The 18,371-nt window shown below is 42.6% G+C and overlaps 1 protein-coding gene across 3 annotated transcripts in view; it reads left to right on the plus strand.

Moving 5' to 3' along the window:
• The window catches only part of PCSK5 (proprotein convertase subtilisin/kexin type 5), a 447,842-nt gene that overhangs the window by 233,132 nt on the left and 196,339 nt on the right, over positions 1-18,371 (plus strand). For all 3 annotated transcript variants that reach the window (XM_042963381.1, XM_042963382.1, XM_042963383.1), the window contains exon 10: positions 1,677-1,780. In XM_042963381.1, the coding sequence (XP_042819315.1) occupies positions 1,677-1,780 (104 nt within the window). The remainder of the gene's footprint in view (positions 1-1,676; positions 1,781-18,371) is intronic.

The following is an 18,371-nucleotide window of genomic DNA, read 5'->3' on the forward strand; positions in this document are numbered from 1 at the left end:
CCATAGCAAGTGTTGGGTAAAACAAAAGAGAACTAAGTCGTTTTTCAGTGTTATTATATTTTTCAAATTCATGAGGTTAAGTTTTCGTTTCATTAGTAATTAGTTATTTTGTTAACGCAACCTTGCAAAATCGTCTACATCCAATCCTGCCCCCTCTGAAAACTTTGGAAATGGCAGTACTATGTGTTTTAGGTTTCATCTGAAGGCATAGCAAAAAGGTGTCAGAACTCTATAGCACCTTTTTCTCCCCATCTCCTTCATGTTCAAGCCACCAAATGAGAGCCGTGGCTCAACACGTAGCAGAATGTATTGTCTGCCACCTCCTGATGGCTTATTTTGCACCAAAATAAGTACTTGGCGTCACTTTGATTCCGTCAGTATAAGGAAGTGGAATAGATCTTAGCGTCCACATGCTAAATGTGGACACTGAAACCTCAAGAAGTTAATTTCACAGAAGTGGAAAATGAAAGAGCCAGGATCTGATCCCTGGGCCCCCTTTGTTAGGAGGCCACTCTCAAAAACGTGTATGTGGCAAGGGTGATGGGAACACGTAGTAGGAAGTGAAGCCGCGTGCAGCTCCATCGCTGAATTAGCTGGAATTAAGACACCAGTTTTTCCTCTGCCTGGGTGAGGCCAGCGTCCGTGGGCTGCATACGAGGGGCCAAAGGGACCGCAACTTGCTCCTGTCACACCTCAGATCGTTGTCCCCCTCCCCTCCATGTTCTGGCCCATCCTTGGCAAGTATCCTTCTAAAATGAAGGTGGCAGGTGAAAAATAAGTACCCAAGCTGCCTGATAACGGCCACGTTTCCCAATTAAGTAAAAGCTTGTCACACCTGACAGTCAAGACGGAAATAATAAGCATCTTGATCAGAATTTCATGCGTGCATGGAGTCAGACGCTTTCCAGTAGATAGATGCTCTTTGCGCACATGTACTGGGATTGGTTTTCTGTAGGTTTATGAGTAGCGTCGAGGTTCTCCAATGAAAGGAACTTCTCTACTCAGTGACTCTGTGCCTTCAGTGCTAACAGTCGCAAGAAATAGGTATCCAGCGATTTAATATAATAATCACTTATGGCAAGTTAAGGATACTCCCATACCTATGTCTTGGGGCCCAGCTTTGGGCTCCACGCTAAATTCTCTTTCTTTGAAAACACGGACGACAGGGACTCGGTTCATCTGAGGCTTTCTCCTTATCCTGTACGTACACGCAAAATGCTAACCCTTGCTAGTTCTTTGTTAAATTACGCAAGCGATTGTCTGGCTGTATAGCTGGACAAGGAATGTTCCAGGAGACTTCAGTTTTGGCTTTAGCTTACGGTAATTTTCAGGTTCCGACGCAAGCTTTTACATCAAGGATGGCCGGGCCCGAACCGGGAGCCATTTTGTTGAGGAAAACTGGAAATCCTCACCCTTTTAAACACCGAGTTACAACTGACCAATACCACAGTATTTCCTAAATTTAAGGTTACGTTCTCTGCCTCCCTCAGACTAACGTCACCTCTCCACGTTGAGACCCAGAGCCGCATTTGTTCACCCCGACCCCGAATCAACTGACCCTTTGTTTTTAGTACTTCGCCATTCTGCTTTTGCTTTTTTAATTTGCTTGTGACTCTCTGCTTCCCCCATCTTTTTTTTTTTTTTGGTACAATGATTCTTACCTTGTCTTTCCCCAGTCCGTTTCTGACCTGGAGAGACGTGCAGCATGTTATTGTCAGGACTTCCCGTGCAGGACATTTGAACGCTAATGACTGGAAAACCAATGCTGCGGGTTTTAAGGGTGAGAACTTCTTTCATATTCTGTCACAGGCAAAATATTTTTATTTCCGCCCCTCCCTCCCCCCATTTTAAATGGAGAGCAGGAAATAGAATCCCTGAAAAGAAACTTGAAATTGTGTGCCGACACACAAGGAGCTTGCCCTTTTAGTAAAGAAAAGGCAGGTTCATTTTTTTTTTTTTTTTTCAATTCAAACAACACATAGAAGGCAGATTTCCTTGGCTTCCCACATCATAGGTCAATCTCTTAAAAGACAACCATCCAAGTATAGTCGACCTATGGGGCTTTTAATTCGTTTATTATCACTGTCATTGGTTATCTGAGTGGTATTTGTACCAATGTATTTAAAAATTCCTCATCTTCTGTAGGGATTGCTTCCACTTAAAGACTCACTGGTTTGTTTTCACTATTAGTTGGTAGGCCATGCTTTCTCTACATTTTGTTTTTGTTTCTTTTTAAGCTTCCACAACAGCTAACTCTAAGACATCACTTTATATAAATGAAAAGTTCTTAGGAAGCTTTATAACACACAGTCTGTATACATTTGTGTACAATATGTAATAAGTGCTATTTTTCTCATGGCTGAGGATTATAGTTCCCTCAAACTCTCTTAGTAATGGTAGCCATTTTGCTCGTCGCCATCCATAACGTATGTTATAATAAAAAGAAAATCATTACATAAAGCAGATGTCCTAAAGCTTCATTCACATGACCTCAATTTTAAGCCATTAAGTTAAGTTACAACAAAGACTACTCTTGGTTATATCTGCAGACTTAAATTTACTCCCAAATAGTCTTGGTATCATTATATATCCCTATGGGTGAAAAAGAGTATCCCATACTATAGGGAATATCTAGTTCAAAATTGAGATTCTGGTCCTCGGCTCATCGGTAACATGTTGAATAATCCTGGGCGAGTCGTTTACTTTTTTGGGCCCTAACTTCGCCAACTTAAACATTTTAGAAGCTGAATAATATTATCTACCTATGATTTCTTAAATATGGTTTTAATATGTCTTTAGTGAAATTATACCCAATGTATGCATATATCCATGCTGGAAATGTAAAATGTAATTAAAAAAAAGTACTTGCAAATGGCTTATTATAGTCTCATGCTTAGCCCAAACCTGTAAATGTATCAGATAACCTGTGCCATATACAATATGTCTTTGGTTAACATCTTCACCGAAGACTTCACTCCATTTTTAGAAAAAGAAAAATATCCCTCTGCTTTTCAGTATTATCAAGGACCTCTCCATACTCATAACCTATATGGTGCAGCCGTGTTCAATGAACTTGTAATCTAAAGAGCTGTAAATATGTGCTGGGATCACATTGTCTGAAGCCCAGATCAAGACACTCGATCCCCAAACAGCCATTGTGATGTGCAGCATTAAAAATATTTGAAACGTCAGCTGTCTGTCATAGAAAATCCAGGACGTACTTTGCCATAGGGGTACGTTTCATTTTGATTAGCCTCCACACCCTGCCAGCTCTTCCTATATAAATCCACGAGGCTGGGAGGTGGGTTTGGGGAGGGGGAAGAAGGGTCCAAAATACAACCTTGGCGGGGTCAGTGCTGCGATGAACTTTTTGGTAGAGGGTTCACAGACCAAGTGCATTGACCTCCATGAAGCTGAGGAATCAACTTTAACCCAAATAAAAGCCTTAGTTTTACTTATCCCTTTTTGGCAAGTTAAAAAGAGCGAATGGTTCTAATAAAAAATGCAACTCTTTTGAAAACCTCTGTTGGTTTTGGAGAGGGGGAAACAGAGGATTTCGAATAACTCCCCAGATCCAAACCTGAGTCCGAAGGGGGCCGTACGGTGCTCTGGCAAGGAGGAAAGAGCATTTTACTATTGCACGTGGCAATATTTAGTATCATATTCCACTCTTCTCTTAGACTGCTGCCAAGAGTAACAATTAAAGTTCGCCTTTTCGTAGATGAATTGCCCTGAACGGTCCGGACTCCCGGTGGAATTGTTTTGTAATTTTGTTGATGGCAAGCCCCATATTTCATCTAAACATGATCGTAATAAGAATAATTTTTTAAAGACTGATATTCTTCCCGACTCTAAGCATTACCATCCCCTCCCTAGTGTCCCACAAATAAAAGTGATTAAGGCAGAGGCCAGCAGGAGAGGAAACGTGCTTTGGGGAGGGAGAGGATGGAGGTCACCGGGCCTGGACAAAGATGGGTGACTTTTTATGAAATGAGAACTGAGCAAACAAAGAAACAGCTAATGCTTGGAAGAACTTCATGCAAAGGGAGCTCAGCGAGAGCTCGTATTTTAAATTAGGTCAGCCAGCGTTTGCAGGCCTAGCTTCGCGGGAACGCAGGGCCGCACGCTTCTCCTTAGACAGGAGAAGGCGGAAGTCACCTGCAAACGGGAGCATGTGGCCGCGGCTGCTCTCTCTCTCTCTCTCCTGTGCAACTTAGTCCTAATGCTGAGCGAGGGGTGTGCCTGAAACAAATCCGAAAACATCTGTGCTCCCCTGGGCTGGCCTTTGTGCCCTGAGGTTGAGCGACGTAACCTGTTGGAAGCAATTTAATGTGTTGGGGAAAAAAACCACGAGAAAGAAAGACACCTGAGGCTAACTTGACATATTGCCTAGTAGGTGCTCGTCTGCCCCGATGATGTCAATATCAGCCTCAGCGTTTCCTTCTCCTCGGGGCAAGCACAAGCAGCTGAGAGTAGCAACCAGTGAGGTATTGGGGTCTTGTCATCCGTGGACTTGATAGTCATCACTGATCGCTTCAGAGAGGCCAACACCCTCCAAACAAGCTGTCACCAGACACTGCCAAGTCCTTACATTTCTTCAGACATACCCGTATGTAGTACGTCGCAGGCCGAGAGTAGAACCAGGTGATCTCGGAGCTAGGCGGCTGTGGGCCTCGCCGCGAGGCAGGCCCAATCCATTCTGATCCACATGTGTTAGGGACCTGGCAGATGCAAGACAGTCCCTCCGGCAGCAGCTGCCGGCTTCCCGTTGCCTGGCACGGCGAGGCTCTCATTCAGGCAAGGAGGTCGGCCTGGAGAAGCCGAGAACGTGGCTCTCTGCTGACTCGTGTGTGTTCCTCTGAGAGTGGGATCACCCTGGGGTTGCATGCGGATGAGCTGGGTGCACAGAAATTTCCTTTCTTCTTTTTTCTGTGTTCTCGTTAGAACAGCACGCTATAAACAATCGGGTAGTAAGAGTAAACTCACAGCGAAGGGAGCCCCAAAGCCAGAAGCTGTTCATCGATATTTTTAGGCTAATGGTAGCGTAATTTTTAACAATTTTAATCGAACTAAGACTACCCTGTCCTGTTCCTTCTTAAGTAAGAATAACGATCGTTTATAGTGTAGTCAAGAGTCTTTTGCAGAAGATCCGTTCTTCGAAATAAACGTAGACCAATGAGTACCTACCTATGGAAACTGACTAACCGTTATTTGGATTGTTCATTGTGTGAATAATTTTGGCTAAATGTCATACAGCTTTTGACTCTAAACTTCCTCCAGAGATAGTTTCTTTAAAAACAAGTGGAAGAAATACCATGCACTTACCAAAAACTCTCCTGGAGGTGGTTCATGAGAATAGGAAAAGTATTTGTAGGAGACCAGATGAACAGATGTGATATTTGCCACTAGAGAACTGAACTCCAAATTCCTGTGTTTCGCTACTGCTCAGCATTTGTAATGCTAGGAGATGACTTTGGCATTAAATCATTTATTTGGGGTTTTTTCCAGTGTTATTTCCTTCTCCTTTGATGCCTTCCTTATGAAAAGTCTTCTCTATTTTTTTTTTTCTTTTCGGTGCTTTTTCATACCCCCTTCATTGAAGCGCTTTAAAATGCACAAATCAGCTATCGAAGCAAGGGCTTTTTGCCATTTGGGTGGTTTTCTTCACAGAGCTTAATTTATGCAAATCTCTTTGTTTATTTATTTACAAAAACTTCCCGAGCACCTTCCCCGTGCCAGCCCGACATGTGTTGATGTGCACCCAGAAAGGGGAAGTGAGAGGAAATGTCGGGGGCCCCCTGGCATTGCCTAATCTGATCTGGCCACGGTACGATTTACATACACACGTAGACATTTACACTACACTTGTCTTCCCTTCTGTCAAGCCCACATGATCTGCCAGGTCATGTTTATAAAAAAGTGTCCCTGCAAACTTCCCCGGTCATCTCAAATGCAGCCTAACCTGAGCGGGAAAAGGCATCTGATGTAGAGACGATGTCTGCTGGTATGTCACGGATAGTTCGAACAGTTCTGTTTGCGCCTAGATGGTATGCGGACCAAACCAGCCATGCAGAGAACTTTAATTGTGCATTCTTCTGGAATCCGTGGCTCTTACCGTTTTAGGAAGCTTAGCTCTTTGTGACGATCCCCTCCGTTCTACTGCTTTAACCTGAGGAACTCGCAAATCCACGGTCACTTGGGCTGTGTCCGCTGATCCCCACCCCCGACCCCAACGAGTTCTTACCTCTCTGGTTCACGGTTGCAGTTACAAGTGTAATTGAATGCATGCCACCTCAATGCTTTAGGTTTTTTTTTTTTTTTCTTCGAAGTGTCTGTATTTGGATTATATGACTGTATACAGTTAAACGCTCTTAAATTTAGGAACAGGAATAGACGTCAGATAATAAATTAGGACCTTCTGTCATCTTTACTAGGCGAACGAATGAAAAAAATGTCATTGAAAATCAAAAATGACAACTAAGTGAGCGAGGTTACCACGCCTTCCATTTCACTGCCCTCCCAGACTATGTAAGTCTCTCTTTTTTTACCAGCATGTTGCTGAAACCTTCCCATCCCCACTGACTCTTTCTTTGACCACAACTAAACTACTAGATTTTTTTTTTTTTAATTTCTAACTGATTTCCCACCATGGGAAAACAATTGACAGTCTAACATGACTTCTTAGCCTCCAAGGCCCTAACTTTTAATAACCTTTATTACCTTTAATTGCCATCATTTTGTTTCCACTGGTAGGGCTGGTAATTTTAAGATGTTCCAATATATTTTTAATACCTACCTGTCTTGCTTTCAGTTTGTAACACTTATTAAAAAGAATTAGAAGTGCTGAAATCATGAAGCATGCCATGTGTTGAATTGAAAGTAAAGGTTTTGAAATGTGTTCTTTTTTTTTAGTGTGTGAAGCGATATCTGATGTATTACGGTCTGAAAGGGTAAAGCCGTATTTTATTTTATTATTTCACTGCACAAATAATAGTTCCTCTTTGCCACCTAGCATGCTGATGTGATGTTGGTAGCTAGGATTAAAGCTACATAACGCACATTAATTGGTCATCGGCCCGTTTTTGACGAAAGGCCAGTGATATGTTATTCATGTGGTCAGCGTCAGAGGTGGTTTTGGAATCAGATGCTCGATTCCAGCCCTCATCCTCGCTGTAGAAAGAAGTTTTTTATAATCCAAAGAAAGAGGGAAGTATGTACATTTGATTCTACCTAATAAAATGCACTCATTGGAAATACCCCCTGAGTTTCTTTCAAGATTCCATGTGTTGTATACTATTGTACTCTCTGAAGGCAATTTCGTTGAATATGTGTTAACTTAAAACCTTTCATTTTTCTGTGTACTGATCATTGAATACAGGAACTTATCTTCTTGCTCATTTACAAAAAAAAAAAAAGGAATCACACAAAATTTAGGGATTTTGTTTTTATCCCTTTGTCTGGTGGGTGATTTGCCTAAATATCTAGCTGAGACCAATAATATGGAACCCCTGACAGCAAAGTGCTTGATCGCTGCTTAATCTAGAGTCTCATGTCCAAAATGTCCACTTGCCCATCAGAGCATTCCACGCATGCCTCACTAAATAAGTGAGATTTAAAAATCCCTTCTGTTGACGGGAAACGTTGTTTTCTCTGTGCTGATCTTTGACGAGATGATAGCATTAGGTTTTGTTAGACTTCGGGGGTGTTTTGTTTTGTTGCGTTTTACTTTTTCATCCCCAAGTACATAAGCTTTAAATGCATGTGGTTTCACACTTAAAATCCGTCTTCAAAACAGAATTAAAATGATGGTTGCCCTAAGTGACTATTATCTCTGTACCAGATATAATTAGTTAATGACGGGAATTACGTGCGGAGGAGTTTTGTGGCTTTGCCACCATCTTAGGAACCTTTAAATCCTGGTAGACAGTCGGTTACTGATATTTTGTATGGCCCTGGAGGAAGCCAATTAAAGCTTTTGTATCTCGGTTTTTTAGAATGTGGGTAACTTATACCAAACATAATGAGAAGGCTGAGTCCCCATAGGAACTAGCGATAGACATCTGAACTGATTATAGCTATCAATGTCCTGTTGACTCTCGAGTCATTAATACAGTAGGAAAGCTGTGAGCATAAAATATTTTTTTTTTTGGCAATATGCAAAAGCTTGTACACTTAAGAGAGGATCGATGTCTCTTTTTGTGTAATTGCCTGATGAAAACTGATTTCACTGATTCTAATCAGGCTGTAGTTGCCAAGGTATCTTCCGGACTCTTCCTTCAGCATATGGGTTTGGCTATTAATGGTAGCAAACCTTGATAGTTTGTGGTTACAGTTGATATTTTAGGCAAAGATAAACATCATCAACCCCTAAACCCGGTGATTGCAAAGGATGATCAACCAGGGCCACTGCTAATTTCAGGCCAAAAGTGTGTTATGACTCTAAAATAATGAAATGGATTTCTATGTAGCGCCAATAATTGGGTTCTGAATCCAGTTGCAAAATAAGATAACCAAAAAGGATTTAAGCCAAGACCATCTTCTCAGAACAGACTCACACCTACAGACACATTCTTTTACAGAAGCTTTTAAAATTCGACATTTTCTTTTGGGAGGTTTTGTGTTTATTTAAAAAAACAACGACAACAACAACAACTCACTCAACAGAGTGGTTGAGAGTCTGGGTGCCAAAGTCAAACAGCTTGGCATTGATTCCTAGCTCGATAAACAAACAAACGATATCTGGTAATATAAGACACGTTCTTTTGTTTGTTTGTTTGTTTGTTTGTTTGTTTGTTTGTTTTGAGAGAGACAGAGACAGTGTGAGCAGGAGAGGGGCAGAGAGAGAGGAAGAGAGGGAATCCCAAGCAGGCACAGAGCCCGATGTGGGACATGAACTCACAAAACTGAGATCATGACCTGAGCCAAAACCGAGAGTGGGACGCTTAACCGACCGAGCCACCCAGATGCCCCAATACATACACATCCTTAATCAACATTATTGGAGTAAGTTTACATATGATAAAAAAGCACCATTTTAATTGTACGAATGTAGGTACCCAGGTAACCGTCACCACAAGCGAGGATAGAACCTTTCTGTCACCCCAAAATAGACTTTCATGTTCCTTTCTCTTCCCTTACCCCCTATGCAACTGATCTACTTCCTTTCACTATAGATTATATTGTCTCTTACAGACTTTTATATAAGTAGACTCATTGAAAAGTGGCTTCTTCCTCTCCAAATAGTATTTCTAAATTTCCTCTAAATCATTAGGTATATGAGGGGTCCGTCCCTTTTTATTGCTAAGTGATACTCCAGCATAGGGATATACCACAGTTGATTTACTCCGTCACTTTTTCTTGGACGATTTTGTTGTTTCCAGTCCAGGGTTGTGAGTTAAGCTGGTATGAGTACTCATGGACGAGTCTTGGTGCGGGCAAACACAACTTTTTGGAACATTAGACAGTCAGAAAAAGCCTAATTGAAACAGAGACCCTGAGGAGTGGGTGAGCCACCCAGATGGCTAACCAGATGTGTCAAGCATCAGACACGGCCTGCTGTTTACACAGAGATTTGGTGAAGGAAGCGTGAGGGGCCGTGATGGCTGGCGTGTGTAGCAAAGGGGAAGGGGAAGGAACACCGTCATATACAGAGTCTGGCACGGCTCTTCATTCATAACATGCTACTCACCTTTAGTATTGAATTCACAAACAGTTAATATTCTGTTAAGATTTTGTACAATGAAAACTGAGCATGTATACGTACGGATGTGCATAGAGCCGTGGCCGTTGAAATTCAGTGTATAAAAAGGGCAGGTGTGGTGTGATCAGAAAAGTAATTTAAAAGAAACGGACACGGGGGTGCCTGGGTAACTCAGTCGGTTAAGCACCCAACTCTTGATTTCAGCTCAGGTCATGATCTCATGGCTTATGAGATCAAGCCCTGCGTCGGGCTCTGTGCTCACAGCTCAGAGCCTGCTTGCGATTCTCTCTCTCCTATCTCTCTGTCCCTCCCACCCCACCCCACCCCCACTCTCTCTCTCTTTCAAAATACATAAATAAACACTGGGGGAAAAAAAGGATTTAAGAGAAATTGGCAGAAAAGCTACTTGAATCCCACAGCTAGGGGTTCTCATTTCATTTGAAAACATTTTAGAGCCTCTGCAGTGATTTGAGAAATTAGTCGATAATAATAATGACTTTCTAGCGAGTCAATTCGAGTTGCTTATGTGATGTCAGAAAGAATTTTATTTCTTAAGCTGATGGTGTAAACCCACCGGCCCTATGATGTGTCCTACAAAATGACATGTATGTAAGAAACTGGCCGAAATGGATGTGAATTCCCTTGTGGTGATCATTTTATATTATCTTAGTATGCAATTACATATTCCTGACCTTAAGGGCTGTGACATTCAGGGAAATTTTTGATCATCTCTTGGCTTCCTTCTAAATGAGGAGAGTTCTAGAGTTGAGATATGTAATCATCTTTGCTAAATTCTTCTTCTTCTTCTTCTTTTTTTTTTTTTTAAGAAGGGCAAAAAATGCTTTTTGAAATCACTCTTTAATAAACCCAGGGCAAAAGGTGTGAGGACAAGATTGCTCCTTGAAAAATGTCAGGCCAGAAATTGTGCTTCGAGAAGGCTTCACAAATTCTCTTTGACCAAAGTCTTTTTGCCGGTCATTATCATTCACCATGACCTTCAGAAAGCCACTCAGCTTCCAATATTTGAATTATTTTTCATATGCAGTTGTAGTCTTTGTATTTCCTACGTGGCTTTGTAGAAATTTAAAGAAAGCAAGCGACCGTAATTCTGGGCTAGCCTCTTGAGTTGCTCTAAGACAAGTGCAGATTGTGTGACAGAAGCATTTATAGTTTATAAATGACTTTTTCTCTTTCTTAAGGTTTACATCAATATTTTTTTCTTGTCCATGAAGCAAACTCAGAACTGTCTATAATTCTAGGAAACTGCATTCTTATTTGAACCCACCAGAGGCTACTGCTGTATGCTTTCTTAACGGACTGTGCAAGATGGTTTTGTCTGGAAATCATTTGCTGCTTTTCATGTTTTATCCTCAGAAGTATCCTCAGAGCCAGGACAGAAGATATGTGTTCAGCTTTGTTCTAGGATTCGATGTTATACATCTTAGAACCCTAAAACCCCTGCTGAATCCCAGCCATGACTGACGAAGGAATGAGAGACAATAGCTAAAAACGCAAGAACTAGCCATGATTGTATGTTAGGGCTGCCGTAGTTGGTTGTGCAGGTTATTAACTGCACTAGGGAGCTAAACTGAGGGTTTGGGTGGAGCCCGAAACCCAGCCTGTGATCCACTTACTAAGCCATGCGCCCCAGAGGGGGTTGAGGTCCACCTAGAGAAAGAGGGACCTTTCTCTAATTCATGGAGATCCCACATGCCAGCCCGGTTGCACTGAACTCTGTTGTCATTTCTCTCCGCTCTGTCAAAGGCATGACATCGTGTAAAAAATACCTATCCCGGGATGGTTTCGTTCACTTTAACCTTCACCTGTTGCTTCAACCTTGACATTCCCAAAACCTTCATTAGCAAACGAGGTCAGCGTTACTGGGGTCAAATAGAGTTTTCCAGTGTCTGTGAGGATTTCATCGCTGTCTTTCGTGCCAGCTCTCTGGACCAAGTTTGAAGTAATATCCTAGAATGTTAAGTGAGTGTGGGTGCTCAATGAGTACAAATCGATTATTCTTTTCATAGCCTTTTTACGTTCTCTCATTTTTTTGTGACCCGAAATGATTGACGCTTCATGAATTCAAATGTATGATCATACATCTGGGGCCTGTAGAAGATTGAGATTTGGGGTAAAGAGTCCTTGTAAGTATTGGCCTATGCGGGATGCCTGAGCACAGACATAAAGCAGTGGTGAAAGGCTTTATTGGAAGCTTCTGTGGTGCTCATCAAGCTGTCCTGAGAAGGTACTCCCAACAGACCAGCGTTTCTACTGTCTGTGGAACAGAGCCTTAAATATGAAAGGAAGAGTCGCCTGGGTGGCCCTGTCGGTTACGCTTCTGATTTCAATTCAGGTCATGGTCTCACGGTGCGCGGGTTTGAGCCCCGCATGGGACTCGGGGCTGACAGCTCAGAGCCCGGAGCCTGCTTCGGATCCTATGTCGCCCTCTCTCTCTGCTTCTCCCCTGCGTATGCTCTCTTTCTCTGTCCCTCTCTGTCAAAAATAAGTAAACATTAAAAAAAAAAAAATTGAATTACGAAAGCAAACACGTGGTTTTGGTGCCCTGGAGAAACCCTGATTGGAATTTGGATGTGCCTACCTGTTTGGACTCAGACATCGGTATGCCTGAGTGAGGTCACCCGTTCCGTGCCCTCGGTCGGGCACATAGGCCTCAACCTTATGTGCCACGCTGAGACACTGGTAAGGGGATGCTGCTTCAGCTGTGAAAACCGGTTCAGGATCAATAAGAGATCCCAAATGGGGCAGCCTGGGTGACTCAGTCGGTTGAATGTCTGACTCTTGGTTTTGGCTCAGGTCATGATCTCATGGCTCGTAGGATCGAGCCCCACGTCAACTGTCAGCTGTCAGCACAGAGCCCGCTTGGGATTCTCTCTCTCTCCTTCTCTCTTTCTGCCCCTCCCGTGCTTGTTTGCATGCTCTGTCTCTCTCTCTCTCTCAAAATAAGTAAATAAACATTAAAAAGAGGGGGGAGGGGTCCCAAATGAACAAGAAGAACAAAAGGGCCTTCTGATGACTCTTTGTAAAGTACAGTTTTAGTAAAGATGGCTTAGCTCGTCCTTTTATTCCCTCCAGAGAGATCTTTCTTTATATTGGTGCCAGTGCCTACGACATAAACCAGACCCAAAGACTCAAAAGGAACGCCTGAAAATTAATCCCGCCCCAGTTCTACGCTTAACTTCCTAAGACCGCTGCATCCAGCAAGGTAGAGTTACAAGCCAGGCGACCGCTTTGCAGAATTCCATCTGGATACATCCTCTCTGAAATAAATAGATCCAGACTTTTTTTTTTTTTCCCCCCCTTAAAAATCTCCATTCAGGCTTTTGACACATGTTCACATCTTGCTAGCCTCAGGCATTTCAAAGCAATTAAGCTTCTATCACACATCCCAATAATGGCTGCAACAGGCTTCATTTTATGGTGTTGCACCAGAAGCCGCAATACGCCCTGAAGTTTCCAGAGTCATCTCCGAAAGGGCCAAAAGACAAGGGCGTTGTGATCGCTGCTGGATGTTAACAAACAGGAAGTTGTTCTTTGCCGCTCAACACCATTCTTCCACCTATACGTGCCTGCTTAGCTCTAATTAAAAAAAAAAAAAAATGGACTGGGCTTGAATATAAAATAAAGGATCTTTTCCATATTAATAATGTCTCCACCTTCAGAGAAAATCCCTGATGGAAATGACTGAAGAAGGTCAATCTCAGCAAGAACAGGGGGAAGGGTTATGGTCCAGATGCTAGCTTTCCGTCCATGCCCCGCATACGTCTTTTTCTCCACACGATATTTTAATGAGCTTTGAAGAAGAGAGCCGTTTTTATGCAGCTAATTTGCAAAAGGCAAAGGGCAGAAAAATGGTCCAGGGTCCATTTAGGGTATATAGATGAATTTTTGAAATATTTCCACCCGCTTTTGCCACCTTGTTGTTCTGAGGATGATGACTGATGTGAGGAAGTAGTTGAAATAAATACTGTGTGTGTTGTAGGTGACAGTAATCAATGGATACGTACATGATGCGGAGGGATTCTGAACAGTTAGGATTGAGTCCCCGTGACTTTGGACAAGTTCTTTTCATGTGTACGTGCCTTATTTTTGTCAGCTGTAAAATACGAATATTACTCTTGTGCCAATAGGACTGTTGTAAAGATTTCATTAGCTAATACAGAGTAACGTGTGTATGTAAAATACTATTTTTGCCTCCCATATAAAATTTCTTCTGGGCATCTTATTTTGGGAAGCATGCCCTGCCACATTTAATGCACTTCAACCATAGAGTCAGTAAGATTAGATAAAACAGATAGATTCAAATGCATTAAACAGATCCTACAATGCATTTCCTATTTTTCAGCATTGTAATTGAGTTTGATTTTGTGTCTCAACTCAGTCAAACCCTGATTTTGTCCTAACGGCGATTAGACTTCAACTCCCTGAGTAATGTGTATCCAAAGAAGAAAATCTCTGGACCAACCTGGTGCTTGATCAGTGAGGGGTATCTATAGGTTAATTAGGAGAATTTCTCCTCCTGAAATATGTTTTTAATGTTTATTTATTTGTGTTGAGAGAGAGAGGGAGAGCATGATCAACAGTGCAGAGCCCGATGCGGGGCTCAGACTCACGAACTGTGAGATCATGACCTCAACTGTTTCATCAAGAGCCAGACGCTTAACCAACGGAGCCACCCAAGCAGCCCTTCCTGAAATATCTTTAAAAGGAAAGCAAAAATGTGGGTGCTACTCCATATGAAAATAGTTAGCATCTTACCGTAATGTGTGGTATAGCCACCTTTCGTTTCTTATGTCATTGCATGAGGGAAGGGATTTAGGAATCCTGCCTCCAGAGACTCAGGCCCCAGGTTGGCGAAAGTAGCCTAATTAGCCAGGCTTTATCAATTGGAGTTCCAGGAGAGATGCAGCCCTATTTCCCTCAGGAAGTGGCTCTCAAGGTGGGATCCCTGGACCGACCATATCAGCATTTGTTAGGAAGGAAATGCTGGGCCTTAATTTCTTAGGTGTTTTGTTTTGTTTTGTTTTGTTTTGTTTTGTTTTTAAGTATAGTTGACACACAGTATGACGTAGTTTCAGATATACAGCTTCTCTCTACGTTCACCGCAAGCGTATCTGTCACCATACAGGATAACAGCATCACTGACTGTATTCCCTACACGGTGCCCTTTGTTCCTGTGACTGATTCCATAACCGGAAGCCCGTACCTCCCAGCCCCCTTCACCCACTTTGCCCATCCCTCCCCCCTCTCCGTCCCTCTGGCAGCCATCAGTTCTGATTCTACGTTTCGTTTGTTCATACGTTTGTTTTTTTAGATTCTACGTGTGAGTGAAACCAAATCATATTTGTCTTTCCCAGTCTGATTTGTTTCACGTAGCATAATACCCACTAGGTCCATCCGTGTTGTCACAAATGGCAAGATCTTACCTTTTTTATGGCTGTGTAATATTTGTGTGTGTGTGTGTGTGTGTGTGTGTGTGTGTGTGTGTGTGTGTGTGTTCTTTATCCATTCATTTACGGATGGACACTTAGGTTGCTCCCATATCTTAGCTATTGTAAATAATGCTGCAGTAAACATAGGGATGCATATATCTTTTCGAATTAGTGTTTTCGTTTTCTCTGGGTAAATCCACGCTAGTGGAATGACTGCATCAGGTGTTATTTCTATTTTTTAGTTTTTTTAGGTACCTCCATACTGTTTTCCACGGTCGCTGCACCAATTTAAAGTCCCACCAGTAGTGCACAGGGGTTCCTTTTGCTCCACATCCTGGCCAACACTTGTTATTTCTTGTCTTTTTTATTTTAGCCCCTCTGACAGGTGTAAAGCGATATCTCATTGTGGTTTTGGTTTGCATTTCCCTGATGATGCACGATGTTAAGCATCTTTCCGTGTGTCTGTGGGCCATCTGGACGTCTTCTTTGGAAAAATGTCTATTCAGATCCCCTGTTCGTTTTTTAATCAGATTGTTTGGGTGTTTTGGGCGTTGAGTTGTGTACGTTCTCGATATTGGGACTTCCTTTAAAACCACTCACTAGTCAGTGAGACCGAACAGGTGTGCTTTCACGAGTCCTCTGGGTGATTCTCACGCTCATAACAAGTCCGGAAACCACCGACCCATGTCCTCCGCTGCCTGTAGTGAGTTAACTTCTTTCCTGTGCATTTAAGTGATGCTAACCAAGTACCGTCCTTAGAAGAAATGAACAGATAAAGTCTCAAATCATTTCTTTTTCTGTAGTTTGGACAGGGAATCCCAAATCTGAAAGGTGCCCTCAAAACATCTCATCCCTTAAAAAATGATAATTAAAATTAAAATTAAAAAAAAATCTCATCCCTTGTCAGTCGCTTGGCCCTTTGCACCCCACTACACTCGTTCTCCTTTCTGTCAGCTGGACCATGACCCTCTGTTTTCAAACTCTGTATCCCCCTGCCGTGGAGGGGAAAAAAAGTTTCCAATGCCCCTGTTGCCTTAGTCGGAGCCTCCCTTATACAACTAAAAATTGCCAGCAAGTCTGAATTAGCTGCTTCCCCCCCTTCCTTACTGTTCAGCCCCTCTGTAATTCTCTGCAATCTTGTTTCCACTTACACCTTTGAAGTGAAATTACTCTGTGAGACTTTCAACCACCTCCTGCTTGCCAAATCAGAAGCCTCTTGTTTTTCTGTAAGATTTCGTGCTTTTGATTTACCCAGTCCACATCTGTCTTTCCTTGCCTTTTGTGATGAAAAAATAGAGCCCATGTTCTCTGACACTTTAGGGATTCCTTTTTCTCCCTTCCTCCGCCTTAGCCAGTCCCTAAAGTGTGTTGCTTAGAGAGTTCTGGAGGGAGCGCTCACCCACTGCCCACCTCCCTGCCTCCTTCCCTTTCACCGCCTTGCAGTCCCTCCGCTTTCTTCCCTGCATCTCTGCCTTTCTTTCAATTACGCGTATCGCCTCCTTGTGATTTTTCAGTCCTGCGTCTTCGACGTTGTCTGCATCCATCACCAACCTTGAGCCTCTGCACAGGGCTCCCCCTGATGTCATGTCAAACTCAGAACTCTCCAAACAGAATCTGTCAGTCATATTTTACAAAACCTCCGTCATCGGAGTGGGGGGGAAGGGTAGACTTCTCAAGATCCCCCTGTTCACTGGCTCTTCCTTCTCCCTCTCCTCAGTCTCCCACGTTGTGTGTTCCATTGCCCCTCCTTGTCTGACCTCTCACCTCATTCACCACGTCCATAACCTGGCTTATGATGCCTCATGCCTACACCATTTAAATAACCAGTTCCCTGCTTTCTTCCTTCTACCTTCGTATATCCTTTATACCAATACCAGATCACTCTGAGACTATCAATTAAATTATGTCATTTCCTTGATCATTGGCCACTCACTGCCTGAGGATGAAATCCATCCATGGGATTCCAGGCCCACAAGGCTTTCTTGAGGAAGCCACCGTTCCAAATATCCTGGTCTCATGACCTAGCCCCAGCTACACCTCCACGAATTCAAATCGTACTCAAGGATTTAACAACCATCTCAGGGCTTTTTCTTCTAAGAGAATACACAGTTCTCATTAACGGCCTGTGAGGGTTTGCAGAAATTTCCTTATTATTGTCCCTTAAGCGTAAAAATGATTTGAGTTTTATGTAAATGGAAAGGAAAGTTCATGAGAAGGCACACATAGCACTTGACACTTAGAAGGGTGTTAGCTTTCTTCCCAATGAGATGGTGACATTCCCAGCTCCAAGGCATAATTTCTTCTTTGTGGTCACTCTGCGTGTTTCGCAACCATCATATCAAGTGTGAGTGATGGCTCCCTATCAAGGGAGCCATGGATGAAATCACCACGTTACCCACTACATGTGAAAACACACGCACTGGAAACAAACATCAACCAGAATTTTCTGTTTGTTTCTCTTATGAGAATTTAAGGGCAAAGCAAACATAAAGGAAAATTCGATGAAGAGTTGCCTAAACACGGTGTGTAAATGATTCACAAATAAGAATTTTGCCTGCTGGTTCATCAAGATCCCAGCCTTGGTAATTGTTTGCTTGAGTTACACATCAAGATCTAGGCTGGAGAGCTGGTATATGGTCAGTCTGATCTTCAGTTAACTTTTATCCAAAGACCCTGGTAGTACCTCTTTGATCTTGTGTTCATCTCCGTCCAAACAATCTTTAGCTTCCTAAAAACAAGCGTAACTCTCCCCAGGCTGATAAAATGTTTTCCTACCTCCATTCAAGAAATGCTAGTCAATTACCTTAAGCGAATTACTTGCTTATTATAACCATGTTGGAAGCAAATAACAAAGGGACGACCAGAGAAAAGAAAATAATTTGACGTTTTTCCCTCTTTTCCTAAAATAGAGGCCCCTGAGAGAAGGCTGGCATATCTCCTTCTCTTAACTCTGTAAATAAAAAAAGACTCCTAATAAATACGTATTTTTACATATGCATACGTAATAAATTGTGGATATATACAGCCATATGAAATGAGGTACGTTGTACATGGAGAAGAGCTCAGCGGTGTGTTCCCAAACGCTTCTTGCCTCGTCTGTGTCATGATGAGCCTGTCAGACTACCCGCAGCTGCTGACCAAACCCATCCCGAGGGGGGGCTTTGCTTTGCCCAGACCCTGCAGACAGCCAGGTACCAGTGTCAGGAACTTTGCACAGGCAC

This window comes from Panthera tigris, chromosome D4, assembly GCF_018350195.1.
Source record: "Panthera tigris isolate Pti1 chromosome D4, P.tigris_Pti1_mat1.1, whole genome shotgun sequence".
NCBI classification, from domain to species: domain Eukaryota; kingdom Metazoa; phylum Chordata; class Mammalia; order Carnivora; family Felidae; genus Panthera; species Panthera tigris.